General features: G+C 45.5%; 1 protein-coding gene across 1 annotated transcript in view; it reads right to left on the bottom strand.

Moving 5' to 3' along the window:
• CYTH3 (cytohesin 3) overlaps positions 1 to 19,152 on the bottom strand; it is an 88,318-nt gene extending 69,166 nt beyond the window's left edge. Inside the window, exon 1 of the mRNA XM_055339234.1 lies at positions 19,003 to 19,152. Coding sequence (XP_055195209.1) covers positions 19,003 to 19,054 — 52 coding nt within the window. The 5' untranslated portion in view covers positions 19,055 to 19,152. The remainder of the gene's footprint in view (positions 1 to 19,002) is intronic.
• Between the last annotated feature and the right edge of the window lie 4,858 nt (positions 19,153 to 24,010).

Below are 24,010 nucleotides of genomic sequence, written 5' to 3'. Positions count from 1 at the left end.
TAAAATCTTAAAAAAACAAAATTCTGAGGTGCCTGTGTGGCTCGGTCAGTTAAATGTCTACCAACTCTTGGTTTCAGCTCAGGACCGGATCTCAAGGTCGTGAGATCAAGCCCCACCCACATGGGGCTCCCTGCTCAGTGGAGTCTGCTTGTCCCTCTCCCTCTGCTCCTCCCCCTCCTCACACTCCCAAATAAATAAAATCTTTTAAAAAAGTTCTAAAATTAGGTAGTGGTGGTGGCTGCACAACACTGTGAAAATACTAAAAGCCACAGAATTAAAAAAATTTTTAAATAAATTAAAATAAATTAAAAATAAAAGCCACAGAATTGCATACTTTAAAAGGGTGACCACTATGTTACGTGAATTACAGTTCAATTTCTAACAAAAGATTTAGTACCTTATCACCAAATCAGTTCCAAGGTTCACAATCCATGACTCCTGTCATACCTTTGTTGGATCAAACATTACTTCAAGAACATAAGGGCCTCTGACAGCTTACAGAACAGCAAGCCTAATCATTTATAGATCTAAGAAGCTACCAGGCTATTCTCAAGTTGAAAAAAAAGAAAAAAGGGCAGCCCGGATGGCTCAGCGGTTTAGCACCGCCTTCAGCCCAGGCCCTGATCCTGGAGTCCTGGAATCATGTCCCACCATTGGGCTCCCTGCATGGAGCCTGCTTCTTCCTCTGCCTGTGTCTCTGCCTCTCTGCCTGCCTCTCTCTCTCTCTCTCTCTCTCTCTCTCTCTCTCTCTCTCTCTGTCTCTCAGGAATAAATAAATAAAATAAAATCTTTAAAAAAAAAAAAAACCCTTTGTGTAAAAATGAGGCAGGAGAGAGGTGGAAGAGCAGTGTAGAAAGCTTCTTGAATGGTTACAAAAATGTGTCTTTCAGTGGGAGGCAGAAAACAGCAATTTGTGAAAACCCAGGAGACTGAGCCCACCTAGTATAAAACAGGCAAGGATTCTTCAAAATAGCATTCATGCTGGTACTGATATGGCAATGACCTGAGGAAGAGGACAAGGTTTTCTTAAATTTGCTCAGTAGTCCTCACTGATTACATCCACTCAAGTGGCACTGGTTTATTTTTTCCCTACAAAGTTTCAACAGCCTTAGGACACTGAACAATATTTTTGTGCTGAATAATAAATCAGTGTATTGTGGATGCCCAGAATCACAGAAATGTAAAGAGACCATCTAAAAATAGAGCGTGGCATTTCAAGGAAACCTGTTCACAAAATCGAATCTAAAAAGAACAACTCGGAAGACAGCCACAGGGCTGCCCGATTTTGATTTCTTCTCAGGCAGCACTGGTCTCAAATAGCCCCAAAACAGGATGTCTGGCGACAATTAGAAGAAATCTGAGAAATCTGACCTCCTTAACATAAAAAAAAGAAAAACAAAATGTTCGAGACACACAAGTATGTGAAAATCACTAGTCTTATGATAATTACATTTATCACAAAAGCTATTTTGAAACATATAATCCACCTTCAGTGACAGGGTGATGATATGTACTTGGTCCTTACAAGACAGACCTGATCAAAGATGCAAAGCTTTTAGGGCAATTACATCGAAGTGGACCTGCAGATTTGAAATTTAATTTGACTGAACTGCTGATTCCGCATTATCTGCTGTCTGGTAATGCACTCACATGGGTATCACTGATCAGACCCAAGGAGAGGGAGTTCTGCTTCCTTCGATGGCCCACTGCCACCTCTCCACCAGCTAGAACATTTTGAGAAATCCCTGCCCCGGGCAGCTCAGCGGTTTAACACCACTTTCGGCCCAGGGCGTGATCCTGGAGACCCAGGATCGAGTTCCATGTCAGGCTCCCTGCATGGAGTCTGCTTCTCCCTCTGCCTGTGTCTCTGCCTGTGTGTGTGTGTGTGTGTGTGTGTGTGTGTGTGTGTGTGTGTATGTCTCATGAATAAATAAATAAAATCTTAAAAAAAAAAAAGTCCATGCCCCACTTGACAGGAGAAGGGTTCGGTCTCTGGGTTCCCACAGTTCCTATTTTCTGCCTCCCGCTGAAAACAAGCCTCAGCCTCGCATATATGTGCTCTGGTTACACAGTAATATACATGATATGATTAAGAGGGAAAAACTAAAATGCCTGCTAGGCCAGTCACAAACAAAATGAGTACTTCAGGGTGGAATCTAAACCAGCCGTCTGAAAGGGAGACTCCTAGATCCTGTCACTGTTTCTTGAATACTTTTATAGAGTGTCACTTTTTTCCCACCCTGCCCTCTTCCTTTACTGAATTTTCATACAATGAGTTTGCTATGACCATCACCGGATATACTAACAACAGAAAAGTTACAGCTGGATCCTGTATTAGTCTCAGCTGCAGCTAAAGTTAAAAATGTTTAAGGCCTATAGGAAAAAGGGGGAGGGGGGGAAGAAGAGGGAGGGAGAGGCGATTGAGGAAGAAGGGGAGACTCATTCCTAAGAGATTTCAGGTTTGTTCTTCATCCAAGGACCTGGCAGCAAAAGCTGCTCTTTTGTATTATGTAAATAAAGTTTGTCTTACTAAATCTTCCAATTCTGAAGCTCCTTTCTTTATAAAGCCATGGCCACATATTAAAATAAAATTCTTAATCACCTCCATATGAGGACAAGTCTAACCACTGTGTATATTTGTTCCAAGTTCACCGTTGCACATACTCCATTGATATCTGAGCCGTTTAGTAACTCCTTTTGGTTACGGATCTAATCCACAGTTACCAAAGAACAAGAAATATGAATGTGACTCTGACCTTGAATCATCACATAGATGATTTTAACATATTTATAATTTCAAAAAATGACATAAAAGAAACCAAAGCACTTCTCTCTCCTTTTTTTTTTTTAAGATTTTATTTATTTATTCATGAGAGAGACAGAGACAGAGGCATTGACATAGGCAGAGGGAGAAGCAGGCTCCCTATGGGGAGTCTGATATGGGACTCTATCCCAGTACCCCGGGATCACAGCTCAAGCCGAAAGCAGACGCTCAACCACGGAGCCACCTAGGTGTCCCTCTCTTCTGTTTAGACATGTAACCTATATTATAGGATGCAAATGATATTAGGCAACCGGCGTGGACACTTCAAAAAGAAAAAGTCACCATCACCCCCCAGGAAACAACTGTTTTAAAGATCAAGGAGACATAACTAAATACAAGGTGCAAACCCTGATTAGAGCCTAGATAGGAAAAATAGATATAAAAGATATTTGGGGGAAAGCAGAATTGGGACTGTATTTAGAAGAATATTACAGAATTACTACTAATCAGTTTTCTTCAGTATGGCAGGGATGTGGTTATGAGGACAATGTCCTGACAAGAAGAATGATGAAGTATTTAGGGATAAAGTGTTGTGATGTATGTAACTGGCTTTCAAATGATCCCCTCCCCACCCACCAAAAAAATTAGTTTGTATTAGAGATAAAGCAAATGTGGCAATATTTTAGCAACTGGTGAATAAAGGTAACAGGTATAGGAGTATTCTTTCAATTTTACTGTAGATTTGAAAATTTTCAAAATACAAAGCTGGGGGAGGAAAGATAGAGTAATTGTACTGCCAATTACCAGTTACTCCTAAACCCGAACACAGCAGTTCCTCTGCTTAGTACACAAAGGGGGGCAAGGGGCTTCACATGTTGATGACCATGTTCTTAATGCCTGTTAATTGTTTGGGAGTTTTGACAGGTTCTTCACTAAATAATTTCACTTGGGTTTTTTCATGTCAGTTTCACATACAGGAAGATTGAAGCTTAAGGAGATTATGCATACAGGCTCAAGGCAGGAAGGACCAGAGCTGCATATATTTACTTACAAACTATGTCAACAACAATCAGTTCGACTGGTTAAACAAACTTCTGTAAGTATACACAGAGACACAAATTCTCAGAATCAACCATTAACATTACAGCTGACTGTTTTCTGCCCTGAAATATCCTTCAGTGGATGAGCATCATGACATAGCAAACAGACAGGAATTCTGCAATCTTAATTCTCTTAATTAATTAGACCACAAGGGGAAAGGGGCCCTTCAGTCACACAGGACTGAGATTATCTCGGAAAGAATGACTACATGATTCATCCCAACAGAGTCAGCCACAGAGAGGCATAGCCAGGAACAAGGAGGCTGCCCAGCATAGCCAAGATCTTCTGGTTCCAGATTTTGATAAATGGAAGTAACGGTCTCTGGATGGATGGAGGGAGGGACAGACATTAGCCAAAAAAACATCGCTAAAACATGCAGGAACAGTCTTGTAAAATTACGGGTTTATACTAAAAAAACAGACTCCTCTCTGGAGCATTTGGGGAAGTGGTTCAGGTATCACCACCCAGGCTTGGCTATTAATCTTTGACAAGTGAAAGTCATTAACTTAACAAGGAAAATGGCTCTCCTGTCAAATCTGTTCCTCAAATTCCCAGTCAACAATCTATGTTGTTGTTGTTTTTTAAAAAGTCTTATTTATTTATTCATGAGAGACAGAGAAGAGGCAGAGACATAGGCAGAGGGAGAAGCAGGCTCCATGCAAGGAGCCTGATGTGAGACTCAATCCCAGATCCCAGAATCACACCCTGAGCCAAAGGCAGACAGCAAACGACTGAGCCACCAGGCATCCCAACAATCTAGGTTTCTTGACTGCTAACACTATGAAGATAAAACCACAGACACCAAGCTAAGGTGATGGGAGAACTCCCATGATGGTCTCCCCAAGGAGACGCACTTGGCTGCACGTGCTCATGACTCCAGGACTTGGAACTCCAGGGCAGGTCTATACCACCTCTGCAGGTGGCTGGAAGGACTAGAATGGCAGGCTTCAATCCCAAGAGTGAAACTTTCTCAACCTACCCCAAACCTTCCTAGATAAAAATGGAAGAGAAAGGTAAAGTTTCTAAGAAGCAGCCTGAACACATCTGAAATAGACAGTCTTTATCATCTTGACATGCAGGATAGTCTGTTCTTCACCAGGATCTTATTACTCGATGACAAAGACAAAAAGAGAAGGCCCCAGGCTCCTCCTTCCGTAAAGCAAAAAAGGGTGGAGGCAGTGCAAGAGGTAGGAGACACTTAAATCCTGAAACCAAATGTCTAAGCACTAATAGCAGCAGAACCCAAGGGAAATATCTCAGCTTATGTTCTTTCCGGATTAAAAAAAAAAAAATTAGTCATGTTCTGCATGTCCAGCCAAATTACTGGGCATCTGTGAGGCAGAACCACCATGGGGGTGCCGAATGAGTGTGGGACACACACACGCTGCACTGCCTGTCCGCTTGCCACCACCGAGAGGAAAGGAAGAAGTTAGAGCACTTGGGAGAACCAATGCGACCACAGGAAGGAGGGAAGAAGGCATCTGACTTTCTTTCGTTTAAAAAAAAAAAATGCCACGGAAACCATTTGACTAGTAAACGGCTTAGCCACTATTTTAAAAGAAAAGGCTAATTTAGGGGATCCCTGGGTGGCGCAGCGGTTTGGCGCCTGCCTTTGGCCCAGGGCGCGATCCTGGAGACCCGGGATCGAATCCCACATCGGGCTCCCGGTGCATGGAGCCTGCTTCTCCCTCTGCCTGTGTCTCTGCCTCTCTCTCTCTGTGTGTGACTATCCTAAGTAAATGAAAATTTTAAAAAAAGGCTAATTTAGAAACATGTTACTTTCGAGAATCCACAACAGACGTTCTGCAAGTCCCGAGAACATGCCACATTCTGGAAGAACACTTATCCGATATTAAGATTCCTTCTGTGTGGGCAATGAAAGACACCATTTTATTCTCAGGATGCTCTGGGCTCTCAGAAGTGTGGTCATATACCGAAAAAGTCTGCAACCGCTCAGCCCTCCCACACTTGGGATATACGGCCTCACCGTGTGAACAAGCCAAATGCTTCAAAGTCACTAAAATCCTCCAATTTTCCCATACTCTAACACAAACAAAAATGAATTCATTTGTCTGTCTCAATTCAAAAAAATTTTAATTTAATTACTGCAACTTGGAAAAGGACATTCTTGATCATTTTATTTCCTCTCTACTAAGAACTAAAAGGAAGTCCTGTCTTCTAACGGAATAGAAAATGGCCAATGTCTGCCACTTTTGATTGCTGCGTGTTTAAAAACGTTCATGTTAAAACAAATGTAATCATTAAGGAATTGTCAAATAAAACTATGAATGGATTTGTAAGCATATGAATATATATTAAAAGTAGAAGAAATTAAGCTCAAAAAGAAAATATAACCTCTCTCAGTTCTAAAAGTAACAAACACATATGCTTGATGAATACCTACAGAAAAGAGGTTTCTTCTCTGCACTCCTTAGGGACAAGGTCCTTGCTGAGTGATGACACAACAGACCTGCCTCTGCTACAGCCAGGATCTGGCAAGATGCCTGTGCTCCTTACAGAACGCCTCTTAACCCTGTAAACAAGAAGGGCATTTATCGTCCCACGTGACAGGAAGTATGGACATAGGGAGGCTCCGGGTGGGTGACATTCAGCAACTCAACCACATCCTCAAGGATCCAGCTGGTCACCCTCAGTATGCGGATGGATATGAGGGACATCATGAATGTAAGGTGGCCACCCAGCCAGGCCAGCAAAGTCCACCCGAAGACAAGGAACTGTTTCTTCCTTATTTTTCCAAGAACGGAGAAACCTTTCCAAGAAGTACCCCCAGCAAACTGCCCTTCACAGTTTACTGGCCAGACTTGGTTATACTCCCCTCCTCTGATCAATGATAAAGAAAGAGGGATTTCCTTCCCTGGTTTATACCTTTTAAGATTCATTCTCTCTAGGGCAGCCTGGGTGGCTCAGCGGTTTAGCGCCGCCTTCAGCCCAGGACATGATCCTGGAGTCCCAGGATCGAGTCCCGTGTCAGGCATCCCTGCATGGAGCCTGCTTCCCCCTCTGTGTCTCTGCCTCTCTCTTTGTGTCTCTCATGAATAAATAGATAAAATGTTAAAAAAAAAAAAAAAAGATTCATTCTCTCTAGTGGTAATAAGGTCCCCTTCCTTGTAAAGAACCCGGGACAAAGGAAGAGGAGGATGAATCTACAATAGGCAGCCCACAGTGTCACAGAGTCAAGTACAGCCATGTGGACAGCCACCAACTGAACAGCGACGGTCAAGAGAGAAAGGAGCAGCCTGATCATTCTTGCCCCTGCCCCTCAAAATATCTACATCCCATTTTACGGTTTAAAATCAAGAGCTGTTGGGGCATCTGGGTGGTGGGTAGCCCAGTGGTTGGGCATCTGCCTTCAGCCCAGGGTGTGATCCTGGAGATCCAGGATCAAGCCCATCAGGCTCCCTGCATGGAACCTGCTTCTCCCTATGCCTGTGTCTCTGCCTCTCTGTGTCTCTCATGAGTAAATAAATAAAATCTTTTAAAAAATAAAATAAGGGCAGCTCTGGTGGCCCAGCAGTTTGGCGCAGCCTTTGGCCTGGGATGTGATCCTGGAGACCCGGGATCGAGTCCCACATCGGGCTCCCTGCATGGAGCCTGCTTCTCCCTCTGCCTGTGTCTCTGCCTCTCTGTCATGAATAAGTAAAAAATCTTTAAAAAAATAAAATAAAATGTGATATGCTAACATATATGCTTCTTAATAATACACTAAATAATAATATCTAGGGACGCCTGGGTGGCTCAGTAGTTGAGTGTCTGCCTTCAACTCAGGGCATGATCCCGGAGACCCGGGATTGAGTCCCATATCGGGATCCATGGAGCCTGCTTCTTCCTCTGCCTGTGTCTGCCTCTCTGTGTCTCTCATCTGTAAGAGGTAACTCTTAAATAACAGCTCTTGATTTTTTTAAAAGATTTTATTTATTCATCTTACAGAAAGGAAAGAAATATTTAATAATTATTTTTAAAAACCTATCAACCACCCTAACACTTAAATCAATTCTAGAAATAGCTAAATAGTTACTGCTTTAATGAACCCTCTTATTATCAAACTGTGGTTTTAAAGAACCTCGAGAATGTAAAAAAATAAATGCAACCCAGATGTTCACTAAAAAAATGAAAACAAGATTGTTTTTACTTCATAGCAACCAGTAGGTCAACCCATTTCCTCCTTCAGAGAATTCTCAGAGGACCACAAACTCCACTCGAAGACCATGTGTTTCATATGTATCTGTCCACAGAAAAAGGAAACTCTGCTGTCCAAAATAAACGGAGAATATTATATGTTCCCATGAAAGTGAATTAGAAAATTGCAGTGAGGCCGGGTTTACACGCTGCCAAACATCTGGATGAAAACTGGAAAAAAAAAATCACTAATTACCTAGATATTGGGAAATACTTTTCAGTCATCATCAAAATGTCCAGATTTATAGTAAACTGCTTTTATTAATTACAGAAATCAGTTTTTCAAAAGCAAGAGTAATTAAAAATAACCCTGAGAGTTTAAAACGGAACTTATTTTCTACTATTTGAATACTACTCCTGGTGAGTTATTGAAAACTAAGTCAGCTGAAAGAGTAAATTTGCTCTGAGAAAGCAAATTACCAAATCTTCTTAGACAACTAAACTGACTCAGGTGAATATAGTATTTACATAATACTCTACGTATCCCAAATAAATGCTTGCAGAATTGTCTTCAGACAAATTTATAAAACCCTGCAGAATCTGATGTCTATTCTTTCGTGTTAACTGGGGAGCTGACTATAGCATGTCGGTAAGTTTAATTTCAAAAATCAGGATGAAGAGCCATGTATCTTCTATTCTTATTTAAATGATTTACTATTCTCCCACCACTCCAAAAGTGATTCTATTTTAAGCAGCTTTTCAGCTACTTGGACACCTATATTTTCACCTCCCACATTTCAATAGGCCATCTTCTCGCAGACTGATAAACCTGCTTCCTAAAGGATCTGCTAATAACTTTTTAAAACGAATCCATCTCTCCCAAAGTTATTCATGCTAAGAGCGTGACCAGGCCAACAGCAACACTGTACTAACTCACCCAGTAGGAATTACTGTTGGTCCTCTACCTAAATGATTTACCTAAGAAGCGTTTCAAGGCAAAACACACAAAATCCTTCCCTGGCCAAGCCCCACCCCTGTGGCTTTCCTGCCACTCTCATCCTGGGGGAAACTTCCACACCCAAGGGCGTGGTGCCTGCTTTTCCTAAAGCAGGCAAACATCTTTCCCGGTCCCTCCTAAGCCTGCTCCCTGCCTTTCCCCCAGGCCAGTAGACACTTCTCTGTCCAGTGCACCTCTCAAGCACAATCAGGGCACCCTCTCTTCCAAAACACGGCTCCTCCCTTAACTTCTGTACAACCTCTGAGAAGCCCCCGACATCACTGGCTCCCCTTTCCCAGTCTGCTTTATGGGGCTGTCCCCAGCCCTGGGACTTTCCCCTTCCTTTCAACTTGCTTCCCTAAATGATCTCATTCATCCAGTCCCATGAACTGAAATGAATGAAAGCCTTTCCAACACATATCTCCCACCCAATCAGGTCTTCTAAGCCTCCAACTCTCACAGCCGCCTGCCCTTCTACCATCTCCACTGGGATGTTTAACTTACAAATCCACGTTTAAAAATCCTAAGATGATGCTTCTCGTAAAAGCTGACTAGTTTGTTACAGACCAACCCGTCTGCCAAGAACAACTAAAAGAGTTGACAAATCATAAGAAGCAACTGTGTGAAGGTATCAGGGATCTACCAATGCAGTGTGGACTCAGGAGGCCAGGATCCCAGAGACAAGTGCAGAGAAGTGAGCCCAAAACCTGAACCACTTTTCTCTTTGAGACATTTGCCAATTCACTGCAGAAGCCAAGAGGCCAAAAAGCTAAGCAGAAACAAGTGGTAGAGAATCTGATCAGGCCGGCAAAGCCTCCAGCAGACTCAGGGGACCAGGGAAGAGCTCAGGGGCTGCCAGATAGAAGGAGCTTAGTAAACACCCCAGGCTTTCAGAGAGGACCACCAGACAACTACGCCAGGATGGGGGTAAACCAGAAGCAGACCTATGCTCACAGTTCTAAAGTGGTGTTCCCCTACTTCTGCCTGCCAGAAGCCTCCCTTGAGGAAAACTGCCCGAGTCTCAAATTACCTCCACAATTTTTTATACTCATTGTCTACAAGTTAATTAACAGGTATGTCTAGAGTCAGGAGCACATGACTGAAAACCTAGGGCAGAATAGACAACAGAATAAACTCATGGGCTATCCAAATACTGATATTATCAGACACGGACTTTAAAATAACTATGATTAACAGAACAAGGAAATTGGGACACCTGGGTGGGCCAGGGCGTGATCCCAGAGTCCTGGGATCCAGCTCCGCGTTGGGCTCCCCATGGGAAGCCTGCTTCTCCATCTGCCTATCTCTCTGCCTCGGTCTCTCAAAAATAAATAAAATCTTAAAAAAAAAAAAATAGAACAAGGAAATTAGTTTACATGACAAAAAAATTTCAGCAGAAAATTGGAATCCAAAAAAAGAATCAAGAAAGTTGGGGGCATCTGGGTGGTTCAGCCCCTAAAGCTTCTGCCTTTGGCACAGGTCATGGTCTTGGGGATCCTGAGATCGAGCCCCACATCAGGCTCCCTGCTCTGTGGGGAGTCTACTTCTCCCTCTTCCTTGCTGCCCCCCACACTCGTGCTTGCTGTCTCTCAAATAAATAAAATCTTTAAAAAAAAAATCAAGAAAGCAAAAGGCAGCAGTAACTGAAATTAAAAACTCCAGAGATGGGTTTCATTGCAGGCTGGAGACGAAGAAAGGATTACTTTGCAGGAATATGGGTCAAAAGGAAATATTCAGAGGGAAGCATTGAACAGGTAACGAGGATGAAGAGTCTGAGAGACACACAGAACATGATGACAAGGTAGAGTCCCAGAAGGAGAGATGGGGAATGCAGCCAAAGGATCAAATGAAGAGATAATGAGCACCAATTCTCCAACTCCAACTCTAACATAAGATTAAGTCTTGTCACGACATCACCGAAAAGCAGAACCACCACCACCAATCCCAACAAGGACAGATTCAAGGAAACCACATCTGGACACATCACAGTAACAGCTCAAAATGAAAGGCAAAAAGAAGAATCTTAAAAGCAGCCTAAGCAGGCGAGGAGGGGGTGATGGGGGAGAAGACATTACCTTCAAAAGGACAAGACAGATACAGCTGACTTGTCAACAGAATCCATGGAAGCCAGAGGCACTGAAATGACGGGTCAAAACATTGCAAGAAATTAACTTGATAACCTACAACTGTAGACCCAGTGAAACTGTCCTTCAGAAGTGAGAGCAAAGTAATGACATTTTTGACAAAAAAAACACATAAGAATTCTCCAAATGGCTTTCTCCTATCCCCACCTCCTCCGACCTTCTATTCTCAGACAGCAGCACCAGCATCACCACCTTGTCACATGAGCCAGAACCTGGCGGGAAGTCCTCTCTGATCCCTGCACCTCTGGCCTCCCAGATGTCGTCGGCATGTCCATCTGATTCTCCAAAACACATCTCATCACTGGTGAAGCAACGCATCGTTTCTTCCTCAGGAGACAGGCCAACGCTTGGAAGTCTGATACATGCCCAGAGCTGAGGAGCTTGTCCCCAGTGAGAAAACAGTCTGTGAGCAGGTAAGGAAACCAAGAGCATGCCTATACTCGCACGTGCAGTTCTGAAGCTGCCGTCTAGAAAAGCGCCCCAACGTCTGAAGAAGCAGACAAGTCCAGGAGTTCCCCTGGGTATGGTTTGTAACAGCAACGTAAAATTTACAGAGAAGTCCAACAGAGTGGATGCCTGGGTGGTTCAGCAGTTGAGCGTCTACCTTCAGTAAGGGCGTGATCCTGAAGTTCCGAGATCGAGTCCTGCACCTGCGGGGAGCCTGTTTTTCCCTCTGCCTATGTCTCTGCCTTCTCTCTCTGTCATGAATGAATAAATGAGATCTTAAAAAAAAAAAAAAAAGAAGAAGGAAAAAAAGTCCAATGTGGGACAAGATACATAAAATGTTACAGCAATTCTGTGAAATAAATAGGGTCTCCAAATGGTAACACAGATAATCTCAAATGCAAGCTGCAGAACATCCCAGATAGGATGATGCCATTTTTATAATTTTAAACAAACTGAGACCTTTACCTCATCTACAGGCACACACATATATGTTAAAGTATGAAAACCATACCACGGGACCCAAGGAAACTCACATCCGCCCTTAGGAAATACCCTAAGGAGCAGGTGAGTCGGACCAGGAATCATTCAACAAGTGACCTTAACTTTATTTGACATCTGTTAACATACATTCACTGAAGGCCTACTATGTACTGTGTTCTAGGTCATGAAATATAGTAAAAATATTTTTTAAGTTTTTAAAGGGCTATTTAAAAAAAAATTTTTTGTAACAGTATGTGGCATACAAAGCCAAAAATATTTACTACCTGGCTCTCTTACAGAAAGCTGGCAGGCCCCCGGAATAGAGCATACGGAACCTCACTGACAGGTCCTGGGGGCCACAGTACAGATACAGAGAAAGTTCTAGGCTGAGAATAGTGCAGACTCAGAGAGGGGATGACATGATCTGCTCTAAAGGGATCGTTCTGGCCACTATACAGGGAAAACATCAGGCAGCTAAGGCAAAAGAAACAAAAGATGGCCCCAAAATTTTGGCCAGAGCAAGAACAATGTTGCCGTATGCAGAGATTGAGGCTTACCTGTAATGCTTGATTTTTTTTTTTTAACAAAAGATCTAAAACAATGTAACATTGGCAGTATTCTCTTAACTCTGAGCAATGGGAACATGAGTGTTTCACTGTTTTCTGTTTTTTTTTTTTTAAGTGACACCCTCAAGGTGTATATTTTTTAAATTTTTTTTAAATTTTTATTTATTTATGATAGTCACACAGAGAGAGAGAGAGAGAGAGAGAGAGAGAGAGAGAGAGAGAGGCAGAGACACAGGCAGAGGGAGAAGCAGGCTCCATGCACCGGGAGCCCGACATGGGATTCGATCCCAGGTCTCCAGGACCACGCCCTGGGCCAAAGGCAGGCGCCAAACCGCTGTGCCACCCAGGGATCCCTATTTTTTAATTTCTTTTTAAATTTATTTATTCATGATAGAGAGAGAGGCAGAGACACAGGAAGAGGGAGAAGCAGGCTGGGAGCCTGACGTGGGACTCGATCCCGGGACTCCAGGATCGCGCCCTGGGCCAAAGGCAGGCACCAAACCACTGAGCCACCCAGGGATCCCCTGTTTTCTGTGTCTTTACATAGATCATATATCTCTTTCCTTTCACTGCTGCCTCGGCTGCCTAATCCCCCAAGGCCCTGTGACTCTCACATGAACACCTGCCATGCTCCCACTTCAGCAGTGAGGACCCCACATCCTTCCTCCCCTCCTGGGATCCACCCTCCACTCAGTGGCCAGGATCACTCTTCTTAGAAAGGCAGGGGGTGCAATGGCAAAGAATGTGGCCTCTGGAGCCAGAATACCTGGACTCGAATCCCTGCCCCACCCCTGACTAGCTGTAACATGTGACAAAAGTCGTTTAGCTTCCCTATGCCTCCGATACCTGCAAATGGTGACTTTAAGTGTCTAACAGGGTAACAACAGGGTAAGTTAAGATACGTAAAGCACGCGGAACAAGGCCCAACACAGAGAGCGTTATGTAAACGCTGGCTAAAATTATTGAAACATAAGTCATATGCCATTGCCCTCTTTAAAATCCTTCATCGTCTTCACATGCTTAGACCAAAATGTGAATTCCTTACCTACTGAAACTGCTGCCTCCAGCCCACACCCTGGCCCGCTCTCCCTTTAGGCGACACCTGACAGAGCATTTCCTCCTAAAGGCTTCCCCTGGCTACAGGCTTCCCCTGCCTCTCTACACCCCACCCCCACCCCTCGACCCCAGGTGATGTTCTTTAACACGCTCAGCATGATCTGCCATTATTTTATGTGTCTGTTTACATTTCCTGTCCATCTCCAATCTCAACAAAAGCTCTGGGAATGCAGGAAATTCATCTCCCTTATTCATCGCTACTCACCCTTGTGCTGAAAGCACAGGACCTGGCATTTGGTAGGGCTGTTACCAATATTTGTTGAATCAATGTTTGAGAAGAGAATATGCTCTAAAAACACCGATTGTGTCACATTTTTTAAAAAGATTTACTTATGAGAGGAGCAGAGGGAGAGAGAATCCTGAAGCGGACTCCCCTCAAGGCCCCACACAGGGCTGGATCCCAGGACCCTGATATCATGACCCGAGCAGAAGAGTTAGCTGCCCAACTGACTGAGCCACCTAGGTGCTCCTAAACATTCAAGAAAACAGTGATTTCCTGTGCAAAGATTGAAAATACAGGTAACCTATTTTATAATTTTCTACATTTTTTTTAAAGATTTTATTCATTTATTTGAGAGAGCAAGTGTGCATGTGCTCATAGGGGGAGGGGCAGAGGGAGAAGGAGGCTCTTGCTGAGCAGAGAGCCCAAACTGAGGCTCATGATCTCAGGCCTGGGATCACCACCTGAGCCAAAGTTGGAAGCTTAACCTACTGAGCCACTCAGGTACCCCTAAACTGTTATGCTTTAATATATAAAAATACTCTCAGGGCACCTGGGTAGCTCAGTTGGGTAAGCATCTGACTCTTGATTTCAGCTCAGGTCATGATCTCAGGGTCATGAGATAAAGCTCCGCAGGCTCCCGCATCGGGCTCCACGCTGGGCATGGAGCCTGCTTAATATTCTCTCTCCCCCTCTGCTGCCTCACCCCCCTTCCCTACATGCTCTCTAGAGTGTGCATGTGGTCTCTCTCCCTCTCTCTTAAAAAAAAAAAAAATCATGAAGTGCTTGCTCTTTCCTTTCTACAACTTCATTCACCATCTGGGTATAAGATGCATTTGATGAGGGATCCCTGGGTGGCGCAGCGGTTTAGCGCCTGCCTTTGGCCCAGGGCGCGATCCTGGAGACCCGGGATCGAATCCCACGTTGGGCTCCCAGTGCATGGAGCCTGCTTCTCCTTCTGCCTGTGTCTCTGCCTCTCTCTCTCTCTCTGTGACTATCATAAATAAATAAAAAAAAAAAAAAATTAAAAAAAAAAAAAAAAGATGCATTTGATGAGGCTCCTGAAGGTGGACACTTGGGTTCTCTTTTACTATCACACACAAAGCAGTGAATAATCATGTACCTATAGTATCTCCAACATGCACAAATACACCTGCAGATTAAATTCCGAGAGCTGTTATCGCTGGCTCAAAGGATTTACACACGCGCAATTGTTTTAAAAAGCTGCTGCTGCCCAATGCCGCTGTATCCATCAGGATCCACCCAGAGAAACAGAAGGCCCTCTAAGGAGCTGAAATGGAGGAAATTTCATACAAGGAGTTGGTTACACACATGATGGAAAAGCTGAGAAGTCAAACAGGAAATGGTAAGAGAACCCAGAGACCAGCAAGAGCAAGAAGCTGCTATCATTTCTAAGTTGGAGGGCCAAATGGAGGAGGTGTTTCTAAAGCTCAGAGGACTCAGTCAATGGCCAGGAGCTGGAACCACAGGAGACAAGGCAACTACCAGAGACGGTCTGAGGCAGAACAAGAGGAGGAGAGAACCCCATTTCCCCCCTCTTCCAGCCATCAATCTCCCCCACCCCGCATCGCCCAAACCCAGCACCAAGCCAGCTGACTCAAAGGTCTGGGAAATGTTGCCTGCAGGGGTGAGTCCCTTGGCCGGCCAGCCAGGGAAGGGCAGGTGATGGATCTGAGCCAACAGGATACAGGCTGGCGCTGTAACTAATTTACCCTCCTAGAGCCAACAGATGGTTTCAAACGTGGGGGTCCCTGCTTGTCTGACAGGTGAAAGGTGGGCTCTCAACCTGGTCTTAATTTGTATTTATTTCATTACGAGTGAAGCTGAGCACCTTTTCATGTGAAGCACACGCTTAATCCTCATCTACACCGTTTGGGAGGCGGGGAGAGGAAAACCGGTAGAGTCATTCACTTCATCTGCCACAGATGGTCCACTCGGGAGCATCAAGCAGGCAGATTCCCAAACTGAGCATTAAGATGGTGGCAATGAGCCAAACTAGCCAGTCACCTGCCAAGCAGAGACAAAGCTCAAGAACTGTTCTAGAAAATTGAGAGGCAACAAAGCCCCAAAGGAATTAAAAATACCTTAACTACACTCTGCACACATTATAAGTAACAATGTGTTCTTGTAATCTTGTTCCTCCTCAGAACTGCCTTCCTACCATTCACATCACCGTCCTCTCCCCTTATCTTGCATTGAAAGAACAAAATAATACCCTGGACAAAAATTTAAATTATAAAAATAATTCATTTTGGAAGTCTTTTAACCCCACTCACACAGAAGCAAAAAAGGGCTCTTAAGTGATCTTCCGTGCCTGTGTAACTACCCTTTGAATAGATTATTTACCCTATCTGGTAAACAAGCTGCGGCTCACTTCCCCATGTACAGTCCAAAGTTCTATCCTATACTCTAAAAATATAGTTTTTGTTGACTGGCAACTGAAATTATTCTCTTTCAAAGGGCTGGACTTTATTTTCAAAAATGTGAGGTTTTAAAGCAAAGACTTTTTTTAAAAAAATCTAAATGGCAGTAATAACTATAAAGAATTTTAAAGAGGTACATGTTAACATCTCCAAAAATAGTTAAATATAAGCACATCAAATGTATACAATAATCACTTTATAATGACTTATTTCAAAACTCTAAGGCTCTCACTTATCCAAAAATATACTTCTAAGATTGCCAAATTTATTTTCAAGTGTCTTCTACAAGGAAGATGAATGAAAAAACAAAAACAAAAACCACCTCATCGATAAAAGTTGTCTCTGAGCACCTACCATGCTGCCGGGTATTTTAGCAGACAAATAACTAACTGCTCATTGTTGACTGTTCTAGTGAGGGAGATTAAAAACAATCACATCCCTTTCCTAACACAGGATGTTTTATAAGTTTTTTTTTTATTCAAATTTGAAAGTAATACACATCATTTCAGAAACTTGGAAAATAGACAAAACAAAATATCCCTAATATCACCAGATTTTACATTGCTTCAAGCACAATATATAAAGCAACTGCTTGTTTTTAATGGTTGGAACATTTCATCGATAACCACCCCCCCCCCATAATTTAGCTCACCTTTCTCCTATCAGGCATTGCCTTTCCCAATTTTCTACCATTACAAATAGCATAATGCACATCTTTGGGTACAAGATTTTTTATTTATTTTATTTTTTTTTTTCTGAATCTCTCTCCTGGGAAAGCAACCTTGCAAGTAAGTTTTAAAACTTTTGATACGGGATCCCTGGGTGGCGCAGCGGTTTGGCGCCTGACTTTGGCCCAGGGCGCGATCCTGGAGACCCGGGTTCGAATCCCACATCGGGCTCCCGGTGCATGGAGCCTGCTTCTCCCTCTCTCTCTGTCTCTGTGACTATCATAAATTAAAAAAAAAAAAAATTAAAACTTTTGATACTTAATAACATCCTTTGTTACAACACTCAAGATCTATAAACTGCAGGGCCACACTGACTTCCTTTTCTAATCTTTACATCTGCCTTTTACCTTCAAGCTGGCTTCATTTTTGTATTCACAGAGTCGGAAATGCCTTCCAAACAAAATCGCCAAGCCAGCAATGTCAAACGTTTAAGTATTATGGCCGTTTATTTTCTAAGAAGGAAAAACTATTACATGCCTGTTGTTACCAAATCCTGACAGGCAGGAAGCAGGGTATCTATGAGAATCCTTTGCTTAGAGTCTTCAGACAGACAGCCTGGCTGTAGGAGGGCTTGCAACTGGGCTCCTTCTTTCCACAGCACTTTCTTTCATAAACAACACACCCACTCGGTGCCACAGTGCTACCCCTAGCTTTAACTGTGAGAACTGAATTTGCCAAATGCCACCGAGGGTGCCAAATTCCCACCATCGCAGCCGCATCGCTTCTTGGGGCACCAAACGTTTCCCCCTGGACAGCACTTACAGTCCAGAAGGCACCTTGATTAACCACTTCAGCCTGAAAGCGTTCGATACTGCTGATTCTTACAGGCAGCTGCTCCAGCAGCCTGTAATTAAGATTTTTTTTTTTTTTCCCCAAAACGCTCCCTCATTACAAGAGGTTCTGAAGATTCGGTCGGTCAGCATAAAGGAGGTTTTCAGCACAGTAGAGAAAAACCTCAACTTCGGGTGTCCCTGTAAGATAGGGGTATTAACCCTGCACTTTCCAAACCAACGACCCCCTCCATACACACGCGTAAAGCTGCTGTACAGACATAATTCGCAGCATGACACGACAGTAATTTGCATGCCACTAAGTAATCTACAACGAATGCAAATCCTCCTGCAAGGGGTAACCGAACGTCAGGCACACACAGCCTGACGGTTTTCGGTCTTGCCTCAGCGCCGGCTGCCCCTCCCGACTCCGACCCTCGGCTGCTCGGACTTACTATTTTCTTGGCTGACCCTGTATAACGTTCCTTATTTCGTAAGATGCGTGTGCTCTGGGTGCCCCCTCTTCGTTGAAGCCTCCTCACCGACCACTTCTGACCCAAAGCCCGGTGCACGGGCACGGCTTTCAACCCTGTCGCCCCACCCGTCCCTCCTGAACCTGGAGGATCCCCAATTGGAAACTTTCCCCTTCCCATTTCCCGGGGATACCCCCCCTTTCCCACCACCTGAGAAAAGACGCCACGGGGGTCAGCCTCCTGCGGTCAGGCTCCGGAGGGCGTGGACGCCCTTGGCGACGAGAGGCGGGGAAGGTCGCCCCCAAGGTACCCCCGCCCCCGGAAGGCGACCCCCCGAGACCTCCTCTGAGCCCCCAGCCCGGGGCCACCCCGGCCGCACGCGACCCCGGCCTCGCCTCGGACCCCCGCTCCGGCTCGGCAGCGACCCCGCCGGTCCCCTCCCCTGTGCCCCGAGCCGGCGCGCCGCGGGCCTGGATGGTCGCCAGCAGGCACGGGCGCTGCCCGGACCTCCGACCCCGGGCCCCGGCCGGGCCGCCCCGCTCCCGCCCGGCTCCCCGCGAGCCGCGACCCCCGCCCCAGGCCGCCAGCCGGGCCGGCCACACCTCCGACACTCACCGCCGCCGCCCTCGCCCCCGCCGCCGCCGCCGCCGCCGCCGTCTTCGTCCATGTTGAGGCCGCTCCGGCTGCCGGCGAGCCCGGGGCCGCGGGCGGTGGGCGCCGCGGGTGCGGAGCGCGCGAGCGGCCGGGCGGCTCCAGCAGCGCGCGCGCCGGGTCGCGGCCCGGGCCTCCTCCTGCCGGGCGGGGCGCTCGCCGCTCGGCGCGCCGTCACGTGACGCGCAGGCCCCGCCCTCAGCTGCGGTGGGCGGGGCCCGGGGCGCGCGGCCCCGCCCGCGGGAACGCGCCCGGCCCCGCCCGGACCGCTCCGCGCGGGCCGGGTGGGGCTGAGCGTAAACCCTGGGGGCGGGGGGCGCGGCGACCCCTGCCCCGCCCCCGCGGGGACTGCAGACGCCTGCGGGGTCCTGGGCGCGGGATGCCACTTCTGCAGACGCCCGGCGCCGCGGGTCCTCCTCGCACGTGCGCTCAGGAGAAAAAGCTCAAGAAACGCACGCCTTCAAAAGTCGGGCCTTCCCGCTTCGGCCCCAGGGCATTTCCGAGTAATTCCAGGCTCTCAGCTTCCTGGTGGATCCTGGAGGCGCTGCTTTGCCGGTGGGGAGCGTACTTTGAAATTAACCAAGTGCCAGTCTGGTCTCCAACCCAGACCCGCACACCCGGGGACCCACCTCAGCGGGCTCTGCAGGGGCTGGTCGGGTCGGCGGGCCTCGGATGCTCTCGCAGTGTCTCTCCAGTCTCCTTTGGAGAGCTGCCAGCTGCCCTGGATTTAGGCCGCCAAAGGAGCTCTGAATTCAATTTCCCGTGGGCGCAGCCAGGGTCCTAAGCGCAGGCCTCGTGGACACAAGGCCTTGGCCTGCCCTGCCCCAGATCTCTGCATTTCCTTCCTCACTGGGCGTCTGGCTTCCAGGGTCTCCCCCCAAGAGCTGAATGGGTCCCCTCCCCAGCCTTTCTGTTCATCTCGCCTGAACTAAATTGCATTAAAGAAAAGAAAACGCTGTAATGGAGGAGGTAATTCATCTCTAATATAATTTTCCAGCAACTGTTTTATATTTGCAAATGGCCTGTTTAGTGCAAGGATCCTTCCGCTGTCATTTATCCAAGTGGACAGTTTTTACCTTTTTGTTTCAGGTTGTGGGATGATTCCAGAGTCCACAATCTCCTAATAACCTCAAGAATTAAACAGCCATCCTTCCTGTGCTTCAGAGTGACAGGGCACACTTCTGGGAGCAAAGAAGATATTTGGCAGCTTACATAACAAATAAGCAACAGAAAAGGGGTCTGGGTGTCATGAGTTGTAGATTTGACCAGCCTAGAGATGTGGCTTCCCCATCTTGTCCCTGTCTGCTTGGTTATCTTGAAGATAACCTCATGGTTACCAAGAAAAATGACAGCACATATTGAACTTGATAATGTGATATGTGGAGCTTTGAACTCAAAGATACTATCAATTAGAAAAGCCTTTAAATGTCAAATTACTAATTCTTTATGCTTCTTAATGTGTGATCCAAGGTGCTTCTCTCAAAGTATAAACCTGAAAATTGCTCTCTGATGTCCATCTAAGACAATTCCCATCAGAGTAAAGCATGGCCTGGTTATCTGCAAGCAGAATGTTGTATTATCACCACGGCTGAGCCCTGGCCTCCATTTTGACAAAGCCTGCAAAAATGTTGTGGGAATACAGGCTTAGGGTGTCATTTTGTTCTTGAAGGGAGGAATCAGAAGACTTCAAAACCTTCACTACTCGGGATCCCTGGGTGGCGCAGCGGTTTGGCGCCTGCCTTTGGCCCAGGGCGCGATCCTGGAGACCCGGGATCGAATCCCACATCGGGCTCCCAGTGCATGGAGCCTGCTTCTGCCTCTCTCTCTCTCTCTCTGTGTGACTATCATAAATAAATAAATTAAAAAAAAAAAAAAAAAACCTTCACTACTCAAAGAAATCACTATCTAATGGGAAAATTTGATGGGGAGGGGAGGGCTGTTCTCCAGGATCTCTTAAATCCCAATCCCACCAAGATAGCATTTATCTAATCTGCTCACATGCAAGTTGCCCCTACATATAAGAATATTAGGTATCCTATTTACCCACTAAGATAGGCATTCAGTATATGGCCAGCATATGTGTGGTTTACTCAGAAGTTGAAAGTTTTATAAGTGGATTTGTAAGAAAGACAATCTGTGTGGTAGACCTTGTTCCAAGATAACAAGTGTTAAAACCCCGTTGCAATCACTCAGACAATAAATATTTAGGCACCTGCTGTAGTCCAGGCACTGTCCCAGGTGCTGGGAATATGATGATGAAAAAGAGCAAGTCAGTCCCTGTTCTCAGGGGACTTAAGGCCTAGCAGGATTAGAGCCATTAAGCAAATAATTACACAAATAATTTTGTAATTGGCTTGTGATGTCCTACCCTGTTTCCAGCCTTTCTCACAGTGTTTGCTGTTTCCTGTGGATTGGCTCTGAGCCTTGAAACTCCTTCAAACCGAGATTCTAGTCTGTATTTATTCCATCTCTAGCATCCACCACAGGGCCTTGCCATGTTGGAGAAAGGGAGGAAGCAACATTTGTTACTGCTGCTGAATGAACAGAGAGCCATCAAAACCAGAAGACATTTTGAAAACATGTTGAAACCCATTTATCAGCCCTCTGACCGTTGCAGAAATAGTTTTAAGAAATCAAGAATGTGCACATTCCAGAAAGGTCAGAAGACTCCTCCTTTGTACATTCATCTCCATCCTCCAAATGATAGAGGTCTGTGAAATTGGATAGAAGCATCCTCTCCTGGCTCTAAAGTCACAGGAGCCAAAACCCTGCCAAGACCGGTGTTCTGCTCAGTCAGAAGGAGGCTGCCCAAGCCGCCTGAACTATGGCTGCTTTCAGCCCCTGCACAGAGCTGTTCCCATCCCCTCTGATAGTGGTCAAGAAAAGCAGAGACAGCAGTGACCATCAGCAGATGGGAACCTCACTAATCCATTGCATCTGCTCAGGAGTCTGGTCCAGTCCAGGGAAGGCAAGGTGCACACAGGGCTAGCTCACTGTCAGCTCATGGTCACGAAAGGAAAATAATATTTTCTGAAATCTAATTTCATCTCAGAAAGAAACATCATTGAAGAATCTCATTGGAAAGGAGATGATCTTGTGCAGATTAGCATTCTCCACTCGGCCCAGGCAAACAACAGGGGTCTAAGTGTCAAGTCATATCCTCATTAAATTTTCAAAAGCCCAGACATCATGTCCTCCACAGCTTCCGCTTCTCTTCCCAGGTTTTTTTTTTTTTTTTTTTTTTTTTTTTTTTTTATTTATGATAGTCACACAGTGAGAGAGAGAGAGGCAGAGACATAGGCAGAGGGAGAAGCAGGCTCCATGCACCGGGAGCCCGACGTGGGATTCGATCCCGGCTCTCCAGGATCGCGCCCTGGGCCAAAGGCAAGCACCAAACCGCTGCGCCACTCAGGGATCCCCTCTTCCCAGGTTTTAAAGCAGTTTACCCTGATCCTGTCCTCTTGCCTGGAATCCACACAATTGATTCTTAAATTGTAAATTAGTTTAGACTGATTAGTAACTTGCATGTTCTTGCATGAACTTGCAGTTCATGGTAAACTGGGGGAAAAAAATTTGGCCACCGGTTCAAGCTATTTGTCTTTGGGAAGAAAGGCATTATACTCATTCAAGGTGACATCAATATAAAGAGTTATTACACACAGGGTGTCTTCTATAGTAATAAAAAACTGGATTTTTTTTATCTAGCTTTTCATTTTTATAGTACATCCCTGACCTACTGAAAACAATTTAAAAAGGTCCCCTTCATAAGTTGGTCAGAGTCTGCAGTGTGCAGCTTAAAGTCATCAGAAAAACCATCGTGGGGTGCAGAGTGTACTAACGGACAAGCAATTAAAAGGGAAAAGGGTGAAAATGACAAACATAAAGACATAGAACATCTGTCCTTGATCATGGTCCTCTGAATAGAAAGTGAGCTCTTAGCCAGCAGCTAAGTGACAAACAACACCCATCACTGAGTGCTGTGTGACCCAGAGGGCATAACCGTGCACAAACAAATGGGATTCTGCACTTTGACTTATAAGGCCATGAGTTCTGGTCATCCATTGCCTTTGTGAAGAAGCCACATAAACCCAGTAAGGTCATTAGGTCCCAGCCATGATGTGTCACAGCACACTACCTCTAGTAACTGTATAATGCAGTGTCTAAAGTCAGATAGCCCAGGCACTTCCATTTCTTGTCTGTGTGACCTTGAGAAAGTTGCTTTACCTCTCTACACCCTAGTTTCTGCATCTGATATGTGACCACCACCAACCCTGCCCCATACAGTTGTTCTGGGAGCTAGAACTTGATGGTACCATAGGCAGTGCATGGTGCACAACAAGTGTCAACCAATGCTCGTCACCTTTGGGCACAGAAGCATAATTTCCCCACTCACTCTGCACAGGCCAAGCAGAATCCATCTGACAAAATGGAGAGGCAAAGGTGAATCTCAGTAAGGACTCCCACTGTCACTGCCACCCTCTAGCTGCCATCTTTTCCCCCCATGTCTGCCTTCTCGAATGTCCCTTGCCATGTTCCATGCCCTCTGCTTATGAATTGTCCCACACTTCATATCTGAACAGTCTTCTGAAGAACTCAGATGCATAGAGGAATCTGGGAACTCTGTGACCCTCTTCTGATGTCACTTTGTTCCATAACTTGTTTCTTTTTTTTTAAGATTTTATTTATTTATTCATGAGAGACAGAGGGAGAGAAAGAGGCAGAGACATAGGCAGAGGGAGAAGCAGGCTCCATGCAAGAAGCCTGATGTAGGACTAATCCCAGGACTCTAGGATCACACCAGGAGCCAAAGGCAGACGCTCAACTGCTGAGCCACCCAGGGGTCTCTGTTACTAAGGTTTCAAATAGGCAGACTCATTATTGAGGACCCTAATTCACTGGAATAAAAACATGAAATGGTTGTATGTCTTCCAATCATGGCACCCAATGATACAAAGTTCAATCTGTCTCCATC

This window comes from Nyctereutes procyonoides, unplaced genomic scaffold (genome assembly GCF_905146905.1).
Source record: "Nyctereutes procyonoides isolate TBG_1078 unplaced genomic scaffold, NYPRO_anot_genome, whole genome shotgun sequence".
In the NCBI taxonomy this organism is placed as follows: domain Eukaryota; kingdom Metazoa; phylum Chordata; class Mammalia; order Carnivora; family Canidae; genus Nyctereutes; species Nyctereutes procyonoides.
This window is presented reverse-complemented; position numbering and strand designations above follow the sequence as displayed.